Source organism: Dermatophagoides pteronyssinus, unplaced genomic scaffold (assembly GCF_027571235.1).
Source record: "Dermatophagoides pteronyssinus isolate colony J.1.1.1.1 unplaced genomic scaffold, Derpt_VIB-CSIC_2022.12 sq0036, whole genome shotgun sequence".
NCBI classification, from domain to species: domain Eukaryota; kingdom Metazoa; phylum Arthropoda; class Arachnida; order Sarcoptiformes; family Pyroglyphidae; genus Dermatophagoides; species Dermatophagoides pteronyssinus.
Window position 1 is genome coordinate 77,622 of NW_027461560.1, and position 17,411 is coordinate 95,032.

The window sequence follows — 17,411 nt, forward strand, 5'->3', positions numbered from 1 at the left end:
AAAAACACCAAAGAAAATCATTGTTTGAAATTCAAATCAAGTTGACCAATGATGATTTTTGGTTCAGGTTTTTTTTCTGTGTTGAAAATCACCATCACCAAAAAAAAACGTGATTTAAATATTTGATTAGGATAACCATTCGTTTTTTGGGGTTTTTCAATTTATGCGTGTGTGTTTGTGTGGGAAATTGTTGATCAAAAAAAACGACAACAAACCGATAATCTAATTAAAAATTAGACCAAAACAAAAATTTGTAACGAAAGTTCGGGTCAAATTTTCGTTACAAATTCATTTGAAAAATTTCCCGGTTTTATTTTTGTTTCAATTCAAGATGACGATGATGACATAATAATAAACTTTCTGTTGTCATTTTTCATTACCGAAATTTCGTTTTTTTTCGGAAAAATTCTTTCGTTTCCGTTTCTTTCGACCGGTCGAATCCAATTTTTTCTTATTCCTCGAATAAAATCCCAATTCATTCAACCAATAACGACAGTAGCAATACTGGACGTGACTTTTTTCTGAAATTAAAAATTTTTCTGAAATTTTTAAGAAATGTCAACAGTAACAACAACAAAAATTTTTGACAATGAAAATTCATTCGATTAAGTGAGAATTTTTTGTTTCATTGATGGATCAATACCGATCAGGTTTAGTTTGTTTGCCTCCGTGAATTCTTGTTGAATATCATTAGAAAAAAGTCGGATACATTAATGTAATTAATGTTTAAATCATACCGATGCATTAAGAGATGAGAAGAAGAAAAAAATGGATTTTTTTGTTTCCATTTCATTCGGTTTGGTTTGGTTACTTTTTTTCTGGGGAAAAAATCCTATGGTAATAGTGAGAAAGAGAGAATTAAGTGAAAATCGAATGAAAATGACATCCAAGTATTTTCAAGTAACCAACCAACCAGCCAACATTTGGTAACATGATATATGGCTTTTGAAGATGCATATGTATGTGTGTGTGTAAACCGTTAACTATATTGGTAACTTTGAATCAAAAGCTTTTTTTTCACTTCAGAATGAATTCTTTATTCACAAATTCTCTCTCTTGCTCTCTCTCTCTCTCTCTCTCTCTCTCTCTCTGAATGATTAATATGCAAATTTCATTCTCTCTCTCCCTCTCTCTCTCTCTCTTTCTCTGTATTATATTTTCGCTTTTGTTTTGAATATAATATAATAATACCGGATGACTATAAACACATCAATGGTTCAATTCTGTTGTTTTTTTCATATCTCTCATTCCGATCTAAGATCCGGAATTTCATATTCGATTATTTCGGCTATCCAATCGAATCAATGAGATTTTCGATATATTCAATCTATCTGTCTATCAATTCAGTTAATTCTATTTTCAAATCTCCCTCTCACTCACGCCATTCGCCGAAAGCGAAAAACATTTTTCGATTATCACTTATAGACATCGATAGAAAATAAAGAAAAAAATCGATTTCAAACAAAAAAAAAGAAATTTAAAAAATTGACTTTTTTTTCGCTCCCCAAGATTCTTCTGAATTCAGTTAGCATCATCATCATCAGTCTTTTTGACTTTTGTATAAGTGTGTGTGTGTGAATAATAAATCATTTGGCTATATTTGGAAAGTTGAGTTGGCCATTTTTCTGTACAGGTTTCGCATTGGAATCGTTGAAATATTGAAAAAAAAAGAAAATTCTTTAAATTTGAAAAAAAGGATATCATGATCCATGGTGATCATTTTATGGGGTTATGTAATGGAAGAACTACTATTTTCGTGGACCGAAAAACTGGTAATAATTTGAAAATTCCAATTTTCCAATTTAAATTCAGGACAATTTTGTTCATTCAAATGAATGAATGAATGCAATTCAAAAAATGAATGAAAAAATAAATGAAAAGAATTTCTTCAACAACAAACTTGAATTTTTTTTTTTTTTTTTTTGAACAAAATTCATTCATTCGTTGAAATGACTAGATTCTTTCATCACTTACCAGCGAAAAGAAAAAAAAACCGAAACTCATATTGATGATTAATTGCCCATATTTCTTCTTTTTCATTTTCATTTTTTTGATTACATTTCTCATTTTTTTTTTCATTTGCTCAAATGTTTAAAATTCGTGTTTCATCAACATTTTTTTCATACTTTCTTTCTTCTTTCACACTTCTCATTTCATTCACAACCGATAAACAAACAATTCATTTAAACCTTTATTATTACCGTTTATTGTCATCATTATCATTGGCTATATTTACACAAACGATTTTCGCTAACCACCAAACACTACTATCAAAATAGAAAAATAAAACCATCACAAGATGACAATATTGAATCATTGTATATGAAAAGTCAATCAATTGATGATGGGCAAGAATAGCAAGAACCAAAGTATTAAAAAAAAACATTCAGTGACAAAGTTTAATAAATTTGGAATTATTACACATTACTAACCACCACCAATATATTACAAGTTTGGCTTGATCTTTATTTGGAAATCAAATTGATGTTTGGTGTGTGTGGGTGTTGGTGGTTAATAGCCTCAAAGCAAATATATTCTGGTATTCTCTCTCTCTCTTTGAATATTATGTTATTGATATTGGCACTTTGGTGTTGGTGAACTTTTTTTTGTTGTTAGTTTTTTCCCTACTCTCATTCTTGATGGATCAGGAACTTTCTTTTGTCCAAATTCTTTGTAGATATTTTGTTTTTCATTTCGGTTTTGTTTGTTTTTTGGACATTATTCTCCGATTCTGTCTGTCTGTGTATTTTGCTAAAACATTTCTATCGATTTTGTTTGACAATTTTATTGCCTAAACATTAAAAAGATTCATTCATTCAATGATGATAAAATTTATTATTCTAGGATCAAATCATCATCATCATCATCAATTTAATTGTCGAAAATTAGCAAAATTGACAACTTTTAATTGATCTAATTTTAATCTCTTACATCATCATCATCATCAAAGTATATTCCCGAAAATTTTCTCGACAAAATCCCCACGAATAAAGTGAACATACACAAAACGATCAATACTTGTACATAATTTATGTGTGTGTGTGTGTGTGTGTTGAAATGAACCAGAATCAATACAGGTAAAACATAAACATAAAATGTCACTATTTTTTTATTGCGTGTGATGTACATTAATTATTAAGAATGATGATGATGATGATGATGATGATAGTAAACAAGAAATAATGATGATGATTATATTTTCATTGCAATAAGAAAAAACTTATCTAATTTTATTTCTACTATTTTAAACACAATGTATCACACACACACACAAATGGAAAAGAAATTCAACAATTCAGGTTTGAAAAACCCAGGGCAAACGAATAAATGTAGCCATCAATTCTTTGAATTTTTTCAAATTTTCTTTGATAAAATATTGGTTGGGTATATATCTTTTTTCAAATGGAGAATTACTGTTTCTGGTTATTTTTTTCTTTTTGTTTTAAACAAAATGAATAAAGAAAAACATTGCTAAGCAACTTGAATATTTGGATTTTTTTTTGTTTTGTTGTTGTTGATGATAATGATGGCAATTACAATGATCCTTAAGTTTTTTTTGTGTAAGGATCCAGATATTGTTTTGTTTCTTCTCATTAGATCATCGTCATATAATGATAATGATGATGATGATATTAATTTTCTAAATCGGTTTTTTTTGTCTACCTTTTTATTGCTTATTCTGTTGAAATAGTGGAAAAAATGTCTTATTATTGTTCGTCTTTTTACGTGTTTCTTGTTTCCACTATTAAACAAATGATAAGCGAATTATAAAGAGAAATGAATGTATCCAATGTGTTTGAGAATATATCTGGTGGTAATTGAGATGTTTATCCTGATGGCTGCTGCATATAGTCAGGGAAAATTGTTAACACTTATGATGATCATCTTCCAAAGCGAAATAATAAAAAGTTTAATTTTTCTGTAAAAATTTGTTTTTTTACGGCTGAAAATTATTCAAAAATGATGGCGGTAATAATCATGTCATTTACTTAACACTATAGCATTATCATCAACAGTTTTGCCCTGTAAATTTGTTTTTTTGCACGTTCATTTTCAATTTAAATTCTCTGTTTCGATCGTTGTTTATTGAAAGAATTTTGTTGCTTTTTTGATTAGAAAAAGACCGAATAAATTTAGACATTCAAAAAGTCAATCAATAAATGACGATGATCATCAACGTCATTTAGAATTGTAATTTTCGTTGAAAAAAAGTTTTCAATTTCAATTTAAGAAATTTCTTTTCAACAGCAACGAAAAGTTTTTTTCTTTCTATTCAATAAAAGAATCCAGTTTCATTTCAGTGGCAGAATCGAAATTCTTCTTTGAAAAATTTTCAAATGAAAAAAAAACACAATGGACGTATCAATTGGATTTGAATTGTTGAACAAGGGTTGATAATGGGGGGTTAAAAAAATCAATTCAACGAAAAAAAAACTTTTTGTTAACACATTCAGATCAAAACGGTATTGTATAAAAAAAAAGTGAAAAGTGAATAGAAAAAAAATGATGATAATTTGCATTTTATCGATCCAAAATGAATGAAAAAAAACTACTAAACATTTGAATCATCAACCATTGTTGTTGTTGTTGTTGTTGTTCGGAATATTCTTACCAAAATATATTCTGTACAAGCCCAAAAAAAACTATAGAAAAATGGTCGAAATCAGTAAAAATGAACACACACATCACACACTTTGATTAATCAGCATTTTGTTGTTGTTGTAAGTCGTCATCGGGTAAACATTGTGTGTGTGCTAGGGTGGCAAAAATGACAAACAAAATGAAACTTGTGAATATTATTCTGTGTATGTGTGTGTAGAGAGAATATTCTGGCCAAAATTGATTTTTGAAATGAAAAAAAAATGAAATTTAAATTTTGTGTTTTTCTTCAGTTTTTTTTCTTTTTGGTTATTCAATTTTCCTAGATGATGGCTGTGTGTGTGTTTATTATTCAAAAAATTTTTCCACTTTTTTTCCAATGTGATATGATGAATGTACGTGATCATTTCATTGGGGAGGAGGTGGATGGTGGGAAACCACACACAACAACGTGGTTTTGTTATTCGTTTTATTCGATGTTTACGCAAAATGATTGTGGATGAAACTCAAACGTTGAAAAAAAAACTTTTTTTTCTCCCGAAAAAAAAGTGATCATTTCGAGAATCCATTTTTTCTGTTATTGGATTCTGCCTCAGGGTATCCAATTTTTTTTTGTTGCCTAAAAATTTCGATGGAAAATCTTTCCAAAATGAAATAAAACGAATATCAATCTCATAATGTTGTTGTTGTTGTTATTGGATTTATGTAAATTGAAGAAATCGATTGAAAAAAAACTGCACAAGTGTTGTTCATGGAGGGAAAGAATTTCTGGCTATCAAGAGAAATGAGTGTTAAAAATTATGTAACTATACAAAAGTGTTGCAAGTGTGTGCTGGGTATTATCAACCAAAACAGAATTTCTTGTGGGTTAAATGAAGAAAATGAATGGAATGTTTCATCATCCTGGTTATCCAGTATCAAACATTCGATTTTATTTTATTTATTCTTGCATAAACAAACAATGATGATGATGATCATTATCATGAACATTAATTAACACTTTTTGTCTTTTGAGGGATGAAAATACTTTTTGTTTTCCCCTCCTCTCATCCAATATCCTTTTTTTGATAGTTATTATGATCATCATTTGCATATACAGAATAAAACAAACAGAATTTTTTTTTTTGTTGTTTGTTGGATAAACAGGCAAAATTCTTCTTGAAGTCAATAGATTCTATAGCTTTTCTACTTGACTTGATTTTTATGGAATATTTTAATTCTTCATCATCATCATCATCATTATCATTTTTGTTTGTTTGTTTTAGTAGCTTTTTCATATAATTCTTGTTGTTGTTGTTCATCTGTGAATTCCTCACAAGAATCAAGTCAAAACACACTAAGAATCAAGCCACTTATCTATTGTACAACAACAAACATAATCTTAGCTAAGAATATTTTTCAATGATTCCTTGCAAAGATTTTTCATTTCAAATATTTAATCATCAACAGCAACAGCAGTATCAGCAGTGCCAAACCACTTATATCACACACATAAGAGATGCATAAAACAAAAGTACAAAAAAAAATTTCCAAAAGATAATTAAATGTAAATGAAGATCATCATAATGATAATAATCACCATTAATGAATTTGTAGAAATGAAAAAAAAGAAAAGAAGAAATGATTTATTCAAACATCAAACATGAATCATATTTATCCATTTATGGATCAATGATTCTTTCATTCATTTTGATTCGATTCTTAGTTTTTATTCTGTTTTTCTCACCATAAGTTTTTTTTCCTTCTTTTCCCCGTTTCCAGATTCTGGATGAATAATTCTTCTGTCTTTTTGTTTTTGTTTCTCGATCATCAAACTTTTCTATGACTTTCGTTGCCACTTTTCTGTTCTGTCGATTTATTTATTTGTTACTTATTGACATTCATAATAAACAGAATTAATATTTGAATGAATGAATGAATAATAAGCAAAAAAAAAATTTACTCAAATTAAGATGATATTGTGTGTGTGTGTCTGTGACATTTGTCAGATCTGTTTCTACTGTAATGCCATAAAGCATATTATTTCTTTTTGGTCAGCAGATCATAACTTTGTGATTTTTTGTTTTGCTGTTTTGATCAAATTAGAATCGATCATTGACATCATATGTGACAGTAGTTCAAATTCTGTATGAATTTATTATGAAATGAAAATCTGTATGTGTGTCTCTGGAAATCAACATTTTTTCTGTTGCTTGCTTGATGATGATGATGATTAAGTGTAAAAAATCCGAATGAATCTAATGATGGTTAGCCATAATGAACTTCAAACCAAAAAAAAAAAAACATTAATTAATTATGCAAATCTTGTTTGTTTCGGTTTATTTCGTATGATTTTTTTTTCATTACGATTCTTTTTTTCGCATTCAAAATAATTTGATTTTGTTGATGTTGTTCAATTCTCTCATCATCATCAGTGATAGATTCCATGTTTTTTTTTGTTTTGGCTAATTATTTGAAATTAGATTCTTTTTTTTTCGATTTCAAACTTTCTGAAATATGCTGATTGCTGTTGAGAAATGAAACAACAACCAAAACAAATTGCAAAACTAGCCTCGTGTTGCAAATAAAACAATTTGTCTGATTTCTTCGACAATCATTTCTAATTATTTTCCCATTTTTACAGCAAACAAACAAACAAAAAGATTTGTTTCCAGTTTCTGAAACCGAACAACAACCCGAAAAATCCAAATTAAACCAATCAAATAAAGATAGACAGAAAGAAAAAAATACCTTAATTGAAAACAAACAAACACACAGAGAGAGAGACAACCAGTGGAATCCAATTCTACCATCAATTCGAAATTGACCAAATCAATTTGTTTTCAAATAGAACAGAATCCAGAGACACAAAACACAATCAAATAAAGACAATATTTTTTTTTGTTTGGAACTCGAATGTTTTTCTGAAACACTCGCGTTCTGTGAAACAATATGAATTGAATTTGGCGCCCAATATTTTGTTCACTCTCTCTCTCATTTTGACAGTTACATTTTTTTTCTAGTTTGTGTCGATATAATAATTTTGACAGTTATTTTTTTTTATTTTGCTGAATTTTTGAGTTTGTTGAATTTCATTGGCGGAAAAACGAAGAATTTTCTGGTGTGATGATGTTGATTAGATTTTTCATCGTTGTTTTCTACTCCAATTTCGATCATATTTTTTTTGTAATTGATTTTTTTTCGGCTTGTTGTTTGTTTATTTTTCTGACTAAATCAATTTTTTTTTGTTTTTTCGAAACCCAGAAAAACAAACTGAGCTTAGAATTGACCTCTGGATCGATAGGTCATCATATCTGAAATATCTTCTTTTTTTTTTGAACGTTTTTCAACAACAGCAGAAGCCTCGAATGGCAATGATTATTGTTACTTGACCATCATGGTCATCGCGAATTTTTTTTCGAAAGGAATTTTTCTTTTTTCTTTTGCCTTTCTTTTTCTTGGTCCACTTGGTTCACCATATGTTCTTGTGTTGATCATAATCAACGTATCGATCAGGTATTTTCTTACCTTTCTTTATTTCTTTCTTTCAATTCATGACCTTTTTTTCGTCGTTGACCTTCAACCCTTCGTTCGAAAACAATTATTACAAACAAAATGAATTATTACAGTTGCTGTTGTTGTTGTTGTTTTTCTGTCCTTTTTGCATGGATCGTCTAATTCACCCGAAAAAAACTAGTTTATTTAGAATTTTCAACAAAAAAATTTGAAAAATTTTTATTGTTTTGAAATCGAATGATTCGAATTTTGCTTGTTGAACGGGAATTGAATTGGCTCAAATTTCATTTGACTGTCCATATATGATGTAACCAAAATTTTGATTCGAATTCGAATCTTTTTTTTTGTTCGAAATTGAAAATTACTTTTATCATTCACCAATGGGGATGACATTTCTTTTTAAAAAATGAAGAAAAATCCGATTGATTCAATCCATGGACAGCTCCAGACAAATTTGTCATACGTCGTCGATGATGATGATGATGATGATGAAAATAAGATTTATGGACAAAATAAAAAAGTAACCATCACCACCACCATCAGCCACTACCATCAGATATTTGTTCATCAAATCAAAATGAGTCAAAATGCATCATCATGTCATATATTTGATGCATCGAAAAACACACAAACAAACTAACAAACATAATTAAAAAAAGCATTAAAAAGTGACAAAAAAATTAAAAAACTTTTCTTTTTTTTATATTTATTGTTTCAGATTTCAAACAAAAATTTTTTGATTTTTGTGGTTTCCAATCAATCAATCAATGGATGCAGTGATCAATGATGTCCACCAAAACAACGACAACATCAACTTTTAGATTAAATCTGGTCATTTGAGATACAACGATCCACGCAAAGATTCGCTGTAAGTTTATTTTTTGATTTTTTTCAAAACTTTTCAACCAAACAGCAATTCTGTGTGTATTCCTATATTCAACATTTGAAAATTTTCCTTTCTTTTCATCATCATTGCCATGACCTTTAGATTTAGTTGAAATTTTTGTTTTTGTTTTAATCACCAAAGTCGATGATGATGACGATGAGCAGGTGATAAGCGAGAGACCTATTTTCTGTTGTTGTTAAGATTTTTTTTTCCTTCTCCAAAGAAAAAAAAAGGTGATGATGATGATGACCAAATGGTCAAGTAACATTGAATTGATTACAGAACGACAGAATCATTATCATCATCATCATCATTATAAATTTTCTTTACAGCAAACAACCAAGAAACCAACAACCAGAGTTTTGGGTCAATCTCGACTTTGAGTGTAGCAATAACCAAAAAAAAAAAACTTCTGTTGACAAAGAGCAGATGCTCGAAAAAAATGATTTTTATTACTTCGTTTTTTTTCCGATGTCATGTCACTATGTAACTTTTGGTTTCGAACGATCTTGTTTCGTTCGATCGTTGTTTTTAGCCAATTTCAAAAAAAAAAAAAAATTCTAACCGTCAAGGCAATATATATTTGAAGCGTTCGACAATCATCGACATATGGTCATATGTTTGAAACAACAACGATAATCAAAATGAACCCTAGGACACAAACCAAACAAACACACGACAGCTGTCGGTTTGGCTCGTGACTTTGATCATCGTTCGACCAAACCATCATCATTGATATTGTTGATGATGATGATGATGGTTCAACAAGTCTGTATAGAATATTGTGTATTGTTCATTCAAATGATTTGCTTGTTGATCATAATGATGGTGATGATGGTGATGGCACGTGGTGGGTCGTAATAGTCGTCGATATTTTTTTTTCGTCTGAAAACCTTTGTTCCTTATTCTAATCTGGAACAATAGAACTAGAGACTAGGTTTTCCTCCCCCCTTTCCATTATATCATCTAACTGTTTTTTTTTGTTGTTGTTTTCACTACTGGGCACATTGACGATCCAGGAACAATGTAAATTTTTTTTCTGTTTGTTTGTAATAAGCTAATGCCATGCGACTGGCATACAGTCATATTGGTTGTCTTTTTCCCCTCTCTCTCACCCACTCTATGATTATCTGATAGAGGTTTATTATTTTTCTGTACCTCAGGTAACATGTTTCATACCTGGTCGACATCTGTTCGAATTTTTTTTCATTTGGTTTGGTTTGTCCATCATGAATATTTTCTGTGTTTTTTTCTAGATTTCTAGGCCATTGAATTTGGCTATTGCTGCTGGTATTTTTTATTTCTGTTTTTGCCAAATTGAATCTAATGATATTTTTTGTTTGTAAAAAAATACCATTGAGCACTTTGCATGGTTGTATTTTGTCAATCTGTTAGATTTCAAAACGAATATTAGTGATTTTTAATGAAAGATGAAAGTTTTCGCCTGATGATGATGATGAAAAATGATTCTCAAATGTTAATCAATGTTGATCAACCATCAATATTAATTATGATGATCATCATCATCATTAGTTGATGACAACGAGAATAGAATTTGATGATATTTTTTGTTTTATAATAATGAAGATGTCACCTGAATTTTGTTCTGTTTGGATAATTTATCATCATCATCATTATGTTGTCCATGTGATTTTCATTCAAAAAAGAAATGATTCGCCCAATGTTGATTATTCTGACTGAATTTTTTTCTTTTTTTGGTGGTAATCATCTTCACAGAATGATTCTTTTCATCTAGTGTTTCTTTGTCTTTTTTCTAAATTATCTGGTTTTTTTTTGATTAATGATTGTTTTTCTGCCCTGTGGTTTGTTCAATTCGGTAAATTCACTAGTTTTTTTTACCAGTTTTTTCTGGTCACATCATGGTTTGAGAGTGACATCTTTAAACAACAACAACAACAAAAAAGTTGAACTAAAAAAAATAATAATTTAATACTTTGATAAACCGACTTTTGATCCGGTTATTTCTTGTATAACTCTTCTGTTGTTGTTGTTGTTGTTTGATCATCAAAAATATCTTAGACATGCACACAGACACACACAGACTTGTAAAGAAAAATTTACCGTAAATAAATGAAAAAAATGGCCAAAGATAAATCATTGGCCATCGAACCCTGAATGAAAATGACCTGTGTGTGTGTGTCATATTAACCTCGTTTTTTTGTTGTTGTTGTTGTCCGACTTGATGGTAATTTTCCTTTTTTCTTTCATCATCATTCGGATATGTCCAGTTATACAATCATTATCTTCCAGTCACTGGACAATGAACTCTGTTTTTCTTTTTGTCTAAAAGGTGAATGTATGTCTATCTATCTTTTCCTTTTTAGATTTTCGAGAGAGAAGAAAGAAGAAAAAAAAACTTGAAATCAAAATCGGTCATACAATTTTATTCGTCTGATAAAAAAAAATTGTCCGAGATTGATTCCCGTTGTTTCGAAAATTTTCATTTCATTAAGAAAGTCAAAAATAAGAAATAACGGGAATCTCTTTAATTTCAGCAACAAGAAAGAAAGAAAGGTAAACCGGTTCTTCTTGAATTGCTCAACAGAAGAAAAAACCAATAGAAAGAGAAAGTCTTGACGATTTTATTATGCCAATGATGATGATGATGATGATGATAAAAGTGGTCAATAACCCTTGTATGAGAAAGTTTTTGCTTTGTTTTGTTCTTTATATTAACCTAAACTTATCTGGGCAATTTTATTTATTGTTCTCAATCAGGTTGATGATGATTATGTGATTAAATCACAAATGAATGAATGATTTTATTGTTTGATTTGGATTCATTTTACCTATTGATTTGATTGATTGATTGAAAAAAAACTATAGTCTAATTTTCAGTTTAACAATTTTTTTCTTTGCTCATCGGTTTTCACCTGTAGAATTACCCGATTTTTTCTGTTTTGAATTGATTGATTTTTTTTTTTTGGTTAGTTACTAATTAAACAATCATTATCACCACCAAAACAAATCAAAGTTATGATTAAGTAACCAGGTCGAAGCTTTTTTCTTTTTCTTTTTAAATACTTGTAATCAAAAGTTGTCGTTAGATCTTTTTTAAAGTCTTTTGTGGTGGTGGTGGTTCAAATAATAAACCCAAACCACAAATGATAACAAACTATTTTTTACCGGAAATTGTTGTTTGACAATTTCCATAGATTTTGCTATGTTTGTTATGCCAAAAAAAGAAAGTGTCGATTAATGATTATTTCCGTTTGTTTTTTGTTTGTTTGTTTGAATGGATCAATTTCCGTATGTTCTGTGGACAAATGGATTATAATGATGAAGAAATTCATTTCATTTCATTCATCAAAGAAAAACAGCTTTTTTCTCTGTTGCTTGACCAGATTAATCAATCTTTGGTCAAGTTTTGTGTGTGTGTATTGCCATTATGTTTAACAAAATCAATGTCCGGTCATTTTTTTGCTGTTGTTGTTGTTCACCTAGTATTACCGGAAATTATTTTTTCAAATGAAGAAAAAATCTTGCCTTTATAAAGAAAGATATTTCTGGTTCCTTGTTTCAGTAAATATCTCAGGTAACGTAGCTTAGTTAGTGTTTATTTTTTATCATCATCCGGATATTTGTATTATTAGGATAGGTAGCTAGATTGTAAATTAGTTTCCTTTTATGATTTTGTTTCCTATCGATTGTTGTTGTTGTTGTCGTCGTTGATCATCATATTTCAAGACCTTTGACCTTTTGATGACATATTAGATTCTATGTGATTTTAATCCACCGCCTTGATTATTATTAGTGACCACCCACTTTTGTTGTTGTTGTTGCTGTCCCAAAAAAATGTTACCTTTTTTTTTGTAAAGGTGTGATATTCATTTAGATTTTGTATGTTTTTCCATATAAAATAATAATAAAAACCGACAAATTCAAATTTGAAAAGATTTTTTTCTCCCCCCTCCAAAATTCAAATAAAGAAACAAACAAAAAAAAGGATAGGCCATATATTTTGGGGCTAGGCGTTTTATTTTGGAAAATAGATGGGGGGAAGAAGATCTGTTGAATCGACATCTGTTGCCTATTTTTTTCTCCCCTCTTCCTTTTTTTAAAAAAAAATCTCACCCTCCTTTTCCACTATCCACACAGTTAATTTGGGTGTTAGGTTAGGTTTTGTAATAACAAACGTAAAAATAAATTGAATGAATGAACGGAGGAAACGAGGAGGTTGATGATGATTTTTAAAAATAAAACCTAACATTATTTTCGGGTATTTTTGGTGTTAACTTCAATTTTGGAATAAAGAAACAAATGAAGAGAATGAAATAAGCTTGTTCCTAGCTTGATATTTTCGATCAACAGCTGTCCATGTCCAATAACAACAACAACGACGACGATTGCTTCACCATTATTTTCAAAGAAAGAGAAAATGAACAGAAAACTTTCGATTTACAAGATTGTTGAAATCAACAACAACAGAAATTGAAAAATGATGAATTTTGATCCAAAGTGATGTTTTATCATTATGATTCACAGATCTAAATCATCATTATCATTATGTGGAAATAGCAGTTTTGTATGATGACTACGTCATCATATACAAAATGATATAAAACAAAGTTATCCTGTAAATAACAAAAAAAAAGAGATACAGTGATATCGAAATTGAGAGTTTATATTTTTGCGTTACCGAACGAAAAAGAAAAAGAAAAAGAAAAAGAGAAATAGAAATAGAGAAAAAAGAGACCAACGACGACTACCATTATTTCATTGATGATGATGATGATGATGATGATGATGGATAATCGTTTGTATGGAGACCAAACGTGCGTGGCATGTTATCTTCGTTTTTTCGTTTCGTTTCTCGTTTTGTTGATTTTCGAATGAATGTGGTATGAATCTTCATTGCATATATACGAAAGAACTACTCTTACATTTATTTGTGTGCCGTAGTTCAACGGTGATGGTCGTATATTTTTTTTGATTTTCAATCGATCGGAAAAAACTTTAAAACGGAATTTTAGATTTTTGTTGTTGTGGTGGTTTATCGTCCAATTCAATCAATGATCTCTGATTTTTTTCAAATACAAAATATTTGTTGATTTTTTTGATTTGGTGTTTATATTCAGTGGAAAAAGTTTTAATTTGCCAAAAAAATGAAATGTTTTTCTTGTTCAAAAATACCGTTATTCACACTATAAATATCAACGAATATGATTCGAATCGATTAATTCGTTCATCACTTTGATCATTTTTTTTTATTATAACGATTGTGCATGCTGTAAAAAGCTACCTATTTCCTTTTCTTGCATCATCATCATGATCGTGCGTGTGTCCGGTGTTTAGTAAAATAGTGTGGATGTTTTTTGTTTGTTTTATTTGTTACCCTGTTTTCAATGTGAACATTTTTTGTTTGTTTGTTTGTTTGTAAAAACCAACCAAGAAAAAAAATAATAAATTTTTCATAATTCTCTGGTCTCAAAATGTTTTCTTCGTTTGCTGATTGGTATGATTGATTTTTGTTCCTGTTTATTTGTTTCTACGTAGAAATTGACTAAATTTTTAAAATTTTTCTAAATTTTTTTTTCAAAATATTCTCCCAAATATAGGTCGTCACAACAATCGGCTGTGAATACAACAACAACACAAAAAACATCAAATAATCTTCCAACAACGGATGTACAATTTCATCAATTAACAATTTCATCATCACCATCATTGGATCGACATCAACAACAACAACAACAACAACATCTTGAATCATTACCAGAATTATCATTCTATTCGATTGGTTCTCATACTACTACTACTACTGCTACGAATAATACTCAAGGAAATCAAAGAAATTTTCAATTTATTAAAGATAATAATCAAATATCATCATCATCATCATCATCATTAACATCGAATAATATTCAACAGGTGTCAATATATCCAACAATACAATTATCAACTATAACCGGAAATCAAAATATTGAAGCATTTGTTCAACAACAACAACAGCCATATTTATCGTATAATCATCATCAATTGCAATCACAATCATCATTGCCATCCATAGGTGCTATTTCATCAACATCAACAACAATTGTTCCAACAAATCGTTTACGTTCATTGATACAACAACAACAAAACAAGTTATCGTTAACAAATCTTCATCATCAACAACAACAACAACAACAACAACAATCACGACAACAAAATCAACGTATCAATCAAACAAATCAATTGAAATTAAAACAACAACGACGTACAACAATACATCGTCAAACGATAACCAATTCAAATCAACATTGGACAATAAATAGTTTATGTTGTTGTTCATTTAGTCAACGATTTCCGCATTCATTTTATCAACATCATCGTTATAAATTGGATAGTCTTATAAGACATAATAATAGTTGTTTACCATCAACTTCATCATCCGATTCTTTATCATCATCATCATCAATATCGGCTGCAACATTATCATTAAATCAATTAATTGCAGCTGATTCTCGTCAACAACAACAACAATCAATATCCGATTCATATTCATTTTCAAATATCATAATGGGACAAAAATTTAGCAATTTTATGGGTACTAGCGGAAGTAGTAATAGTAATAATAGTAGTAGTGGTGGTGGTGGTAATGCTGCTATTTTAAATTCACATACAGTATCAGCAGCAGCAACAATGGCACCTATAGTCAATGATATTGGATCGATGGTTAATAATTCAAATAATTTAAACAAAACTGTGATGCGTGATCATCATCATAATCATCAACAATCATCACCATTCCATAGTACATCACCATCTCATCATAATCATTATCATCAAGATGTTTCACCATTTACACATTCATCATCAATACAATCAGCTTCATCTTCGGCATCATCATCACCATCAATATCGGGTGCTAATTCACCAGCATCAATGTCACCATTACATAATCATAATAATCATAATCATAATCATCAACAACAACCAAATTCTATACCGATGAATCATGATACATCATCAACATATCATTTTTGTTCAAATAATGGTCATTGTGCCTTAGAAGAACCGGAAAGGCCTGCTAGATTAGATTCATTATTAGATATGCCACCGGTATCATTACAGATACAAAAACAACATGGTTGGAATGAAAATGATCGTTCATTAAATATAATTGTTGTTGAACAAGATCCACGTATTGTACATCGTCATCCTGTTGCACAAAGTACTGATTGTGTACGTGGTCTAATTGGTTATACAAAAGGTTTACATGTTTGGGAGATTAAATGGCCATTAAGACAACGTGGAACACATGCTGTTGTTGGTGTTGCAACCGCTGAAGCTGCCTTACATTCAAATGGTTATCATCCATTAGTTGGTGCAACGGCCGAATCATGGGGTTGGGATCTTGGACGTAATCTATTATATCATGATCTTAAATCACAAAATTATGGCCGTCATTCACCACGTGATAATAATAATTATGGCCGTATTTATCAACATCAATTTGCACATGATCCACAATTTGTTGCACCAGAATCATTTTTAATTGTATTAGATATGGATAAAGGAACATTAGCATTTATGGCACATGGTCAATATTTAGGTATTGCATTCAATAATGATGGTATTAAGGGTAAAACCTTATATCCAATTGTTAGTTCTGTTTGGGGACATTGTGAAATTACATTACGTTATATTAATGGATTAAATCGTAAGTAAACCCCTAATCATTTTTTTCTTTTACAAAACAAAACATAAATCTCATAATGATAGTTATCTGGTTGACCAATATTTTTTCTAATTATTCCATTTCTTCCTATTTTTTTCGGTCATTAATTTTTTTTTTGATTCAAAACTTGTTTCTCTTTTCTCCACAAAAAAAAGAACATATTCTGGTTTTGTTCTTCCTTTATATTAAAAAAACATCAATATGGGAAATTAGGAATGAATGACAGATAAATCTAGAGATTGTCTATATGTAATGATCATAATGATGATGATGATAGACAAATTTAGATGAAAAAAGCTGATGACAATCATTCATTCATTCACTTTCTATATTTCTATTTTTACATGTTTTGTTGGGGCGTTTTATTCATTTTTATTTTCGTTTTTTTTTTTTGCAAAATGAAAATGAAAACACGGCAGTCGCTGCTGAATGATGGCTTTTCTAGTTTTCATTTTCATTCATTTTCTTCTTTCTCGCTACAATTAGGTCACTAAACCACTTGTTGTTGCTAGTTGTTGTTGTTGTTGCTATTTTAATACCGTTACAGGTTTTGTATTCGAAATGAAAACTATTCAATGGGCGCCAAGTGTTACATCATTTTCTCTTTTTTTTGATGAATGAATTTTTCGCCTATTCCAATAATGATGTTTACCATTCGAAAATAAACATAGAAGACCTGAAATGAAATGAAATGGATGTTTATGTTTATGGTGGGAGCCATCATAGCGCAATCCTTTCACTCACCTG

At 29.7% G+C, this 17,411-nt stretch overlaps 1 protein-coding gene across 10 annotated transcripts in view; it reads left to right on the top strand.

The window, feature by feature from the left end:
- Positions 1 to 17,411, top strand: part of LOC113798157 (uncharacterized) — a 35,767-nt gene that overhangs the window by 15,609 nt on the left and 2,747 nt on the right. For 6 of the 10 annotated variants that reach the window (XR_012847010.1, XR_012847012.1, XR_012847011.1 and 3 more), the window contains 2 exons: positions 8,813 to 8,962; positions 14,560 to 14,700. Coding sequence is in view for 1 of the 10 variants with exons in the window: in XM_027348644.2 (XP_027204445.2) it covers positions 14,434 to 14,456; positions 14,560 to 16,646 (2,110 nt within the window). In the remaining 9 variants the exon portion in view is untranslated. The other 4 variants (XR_012847017.1, XR_012847016.1, XR_012847009.1 and 1 more) reach the window with 4 other exon arrangements.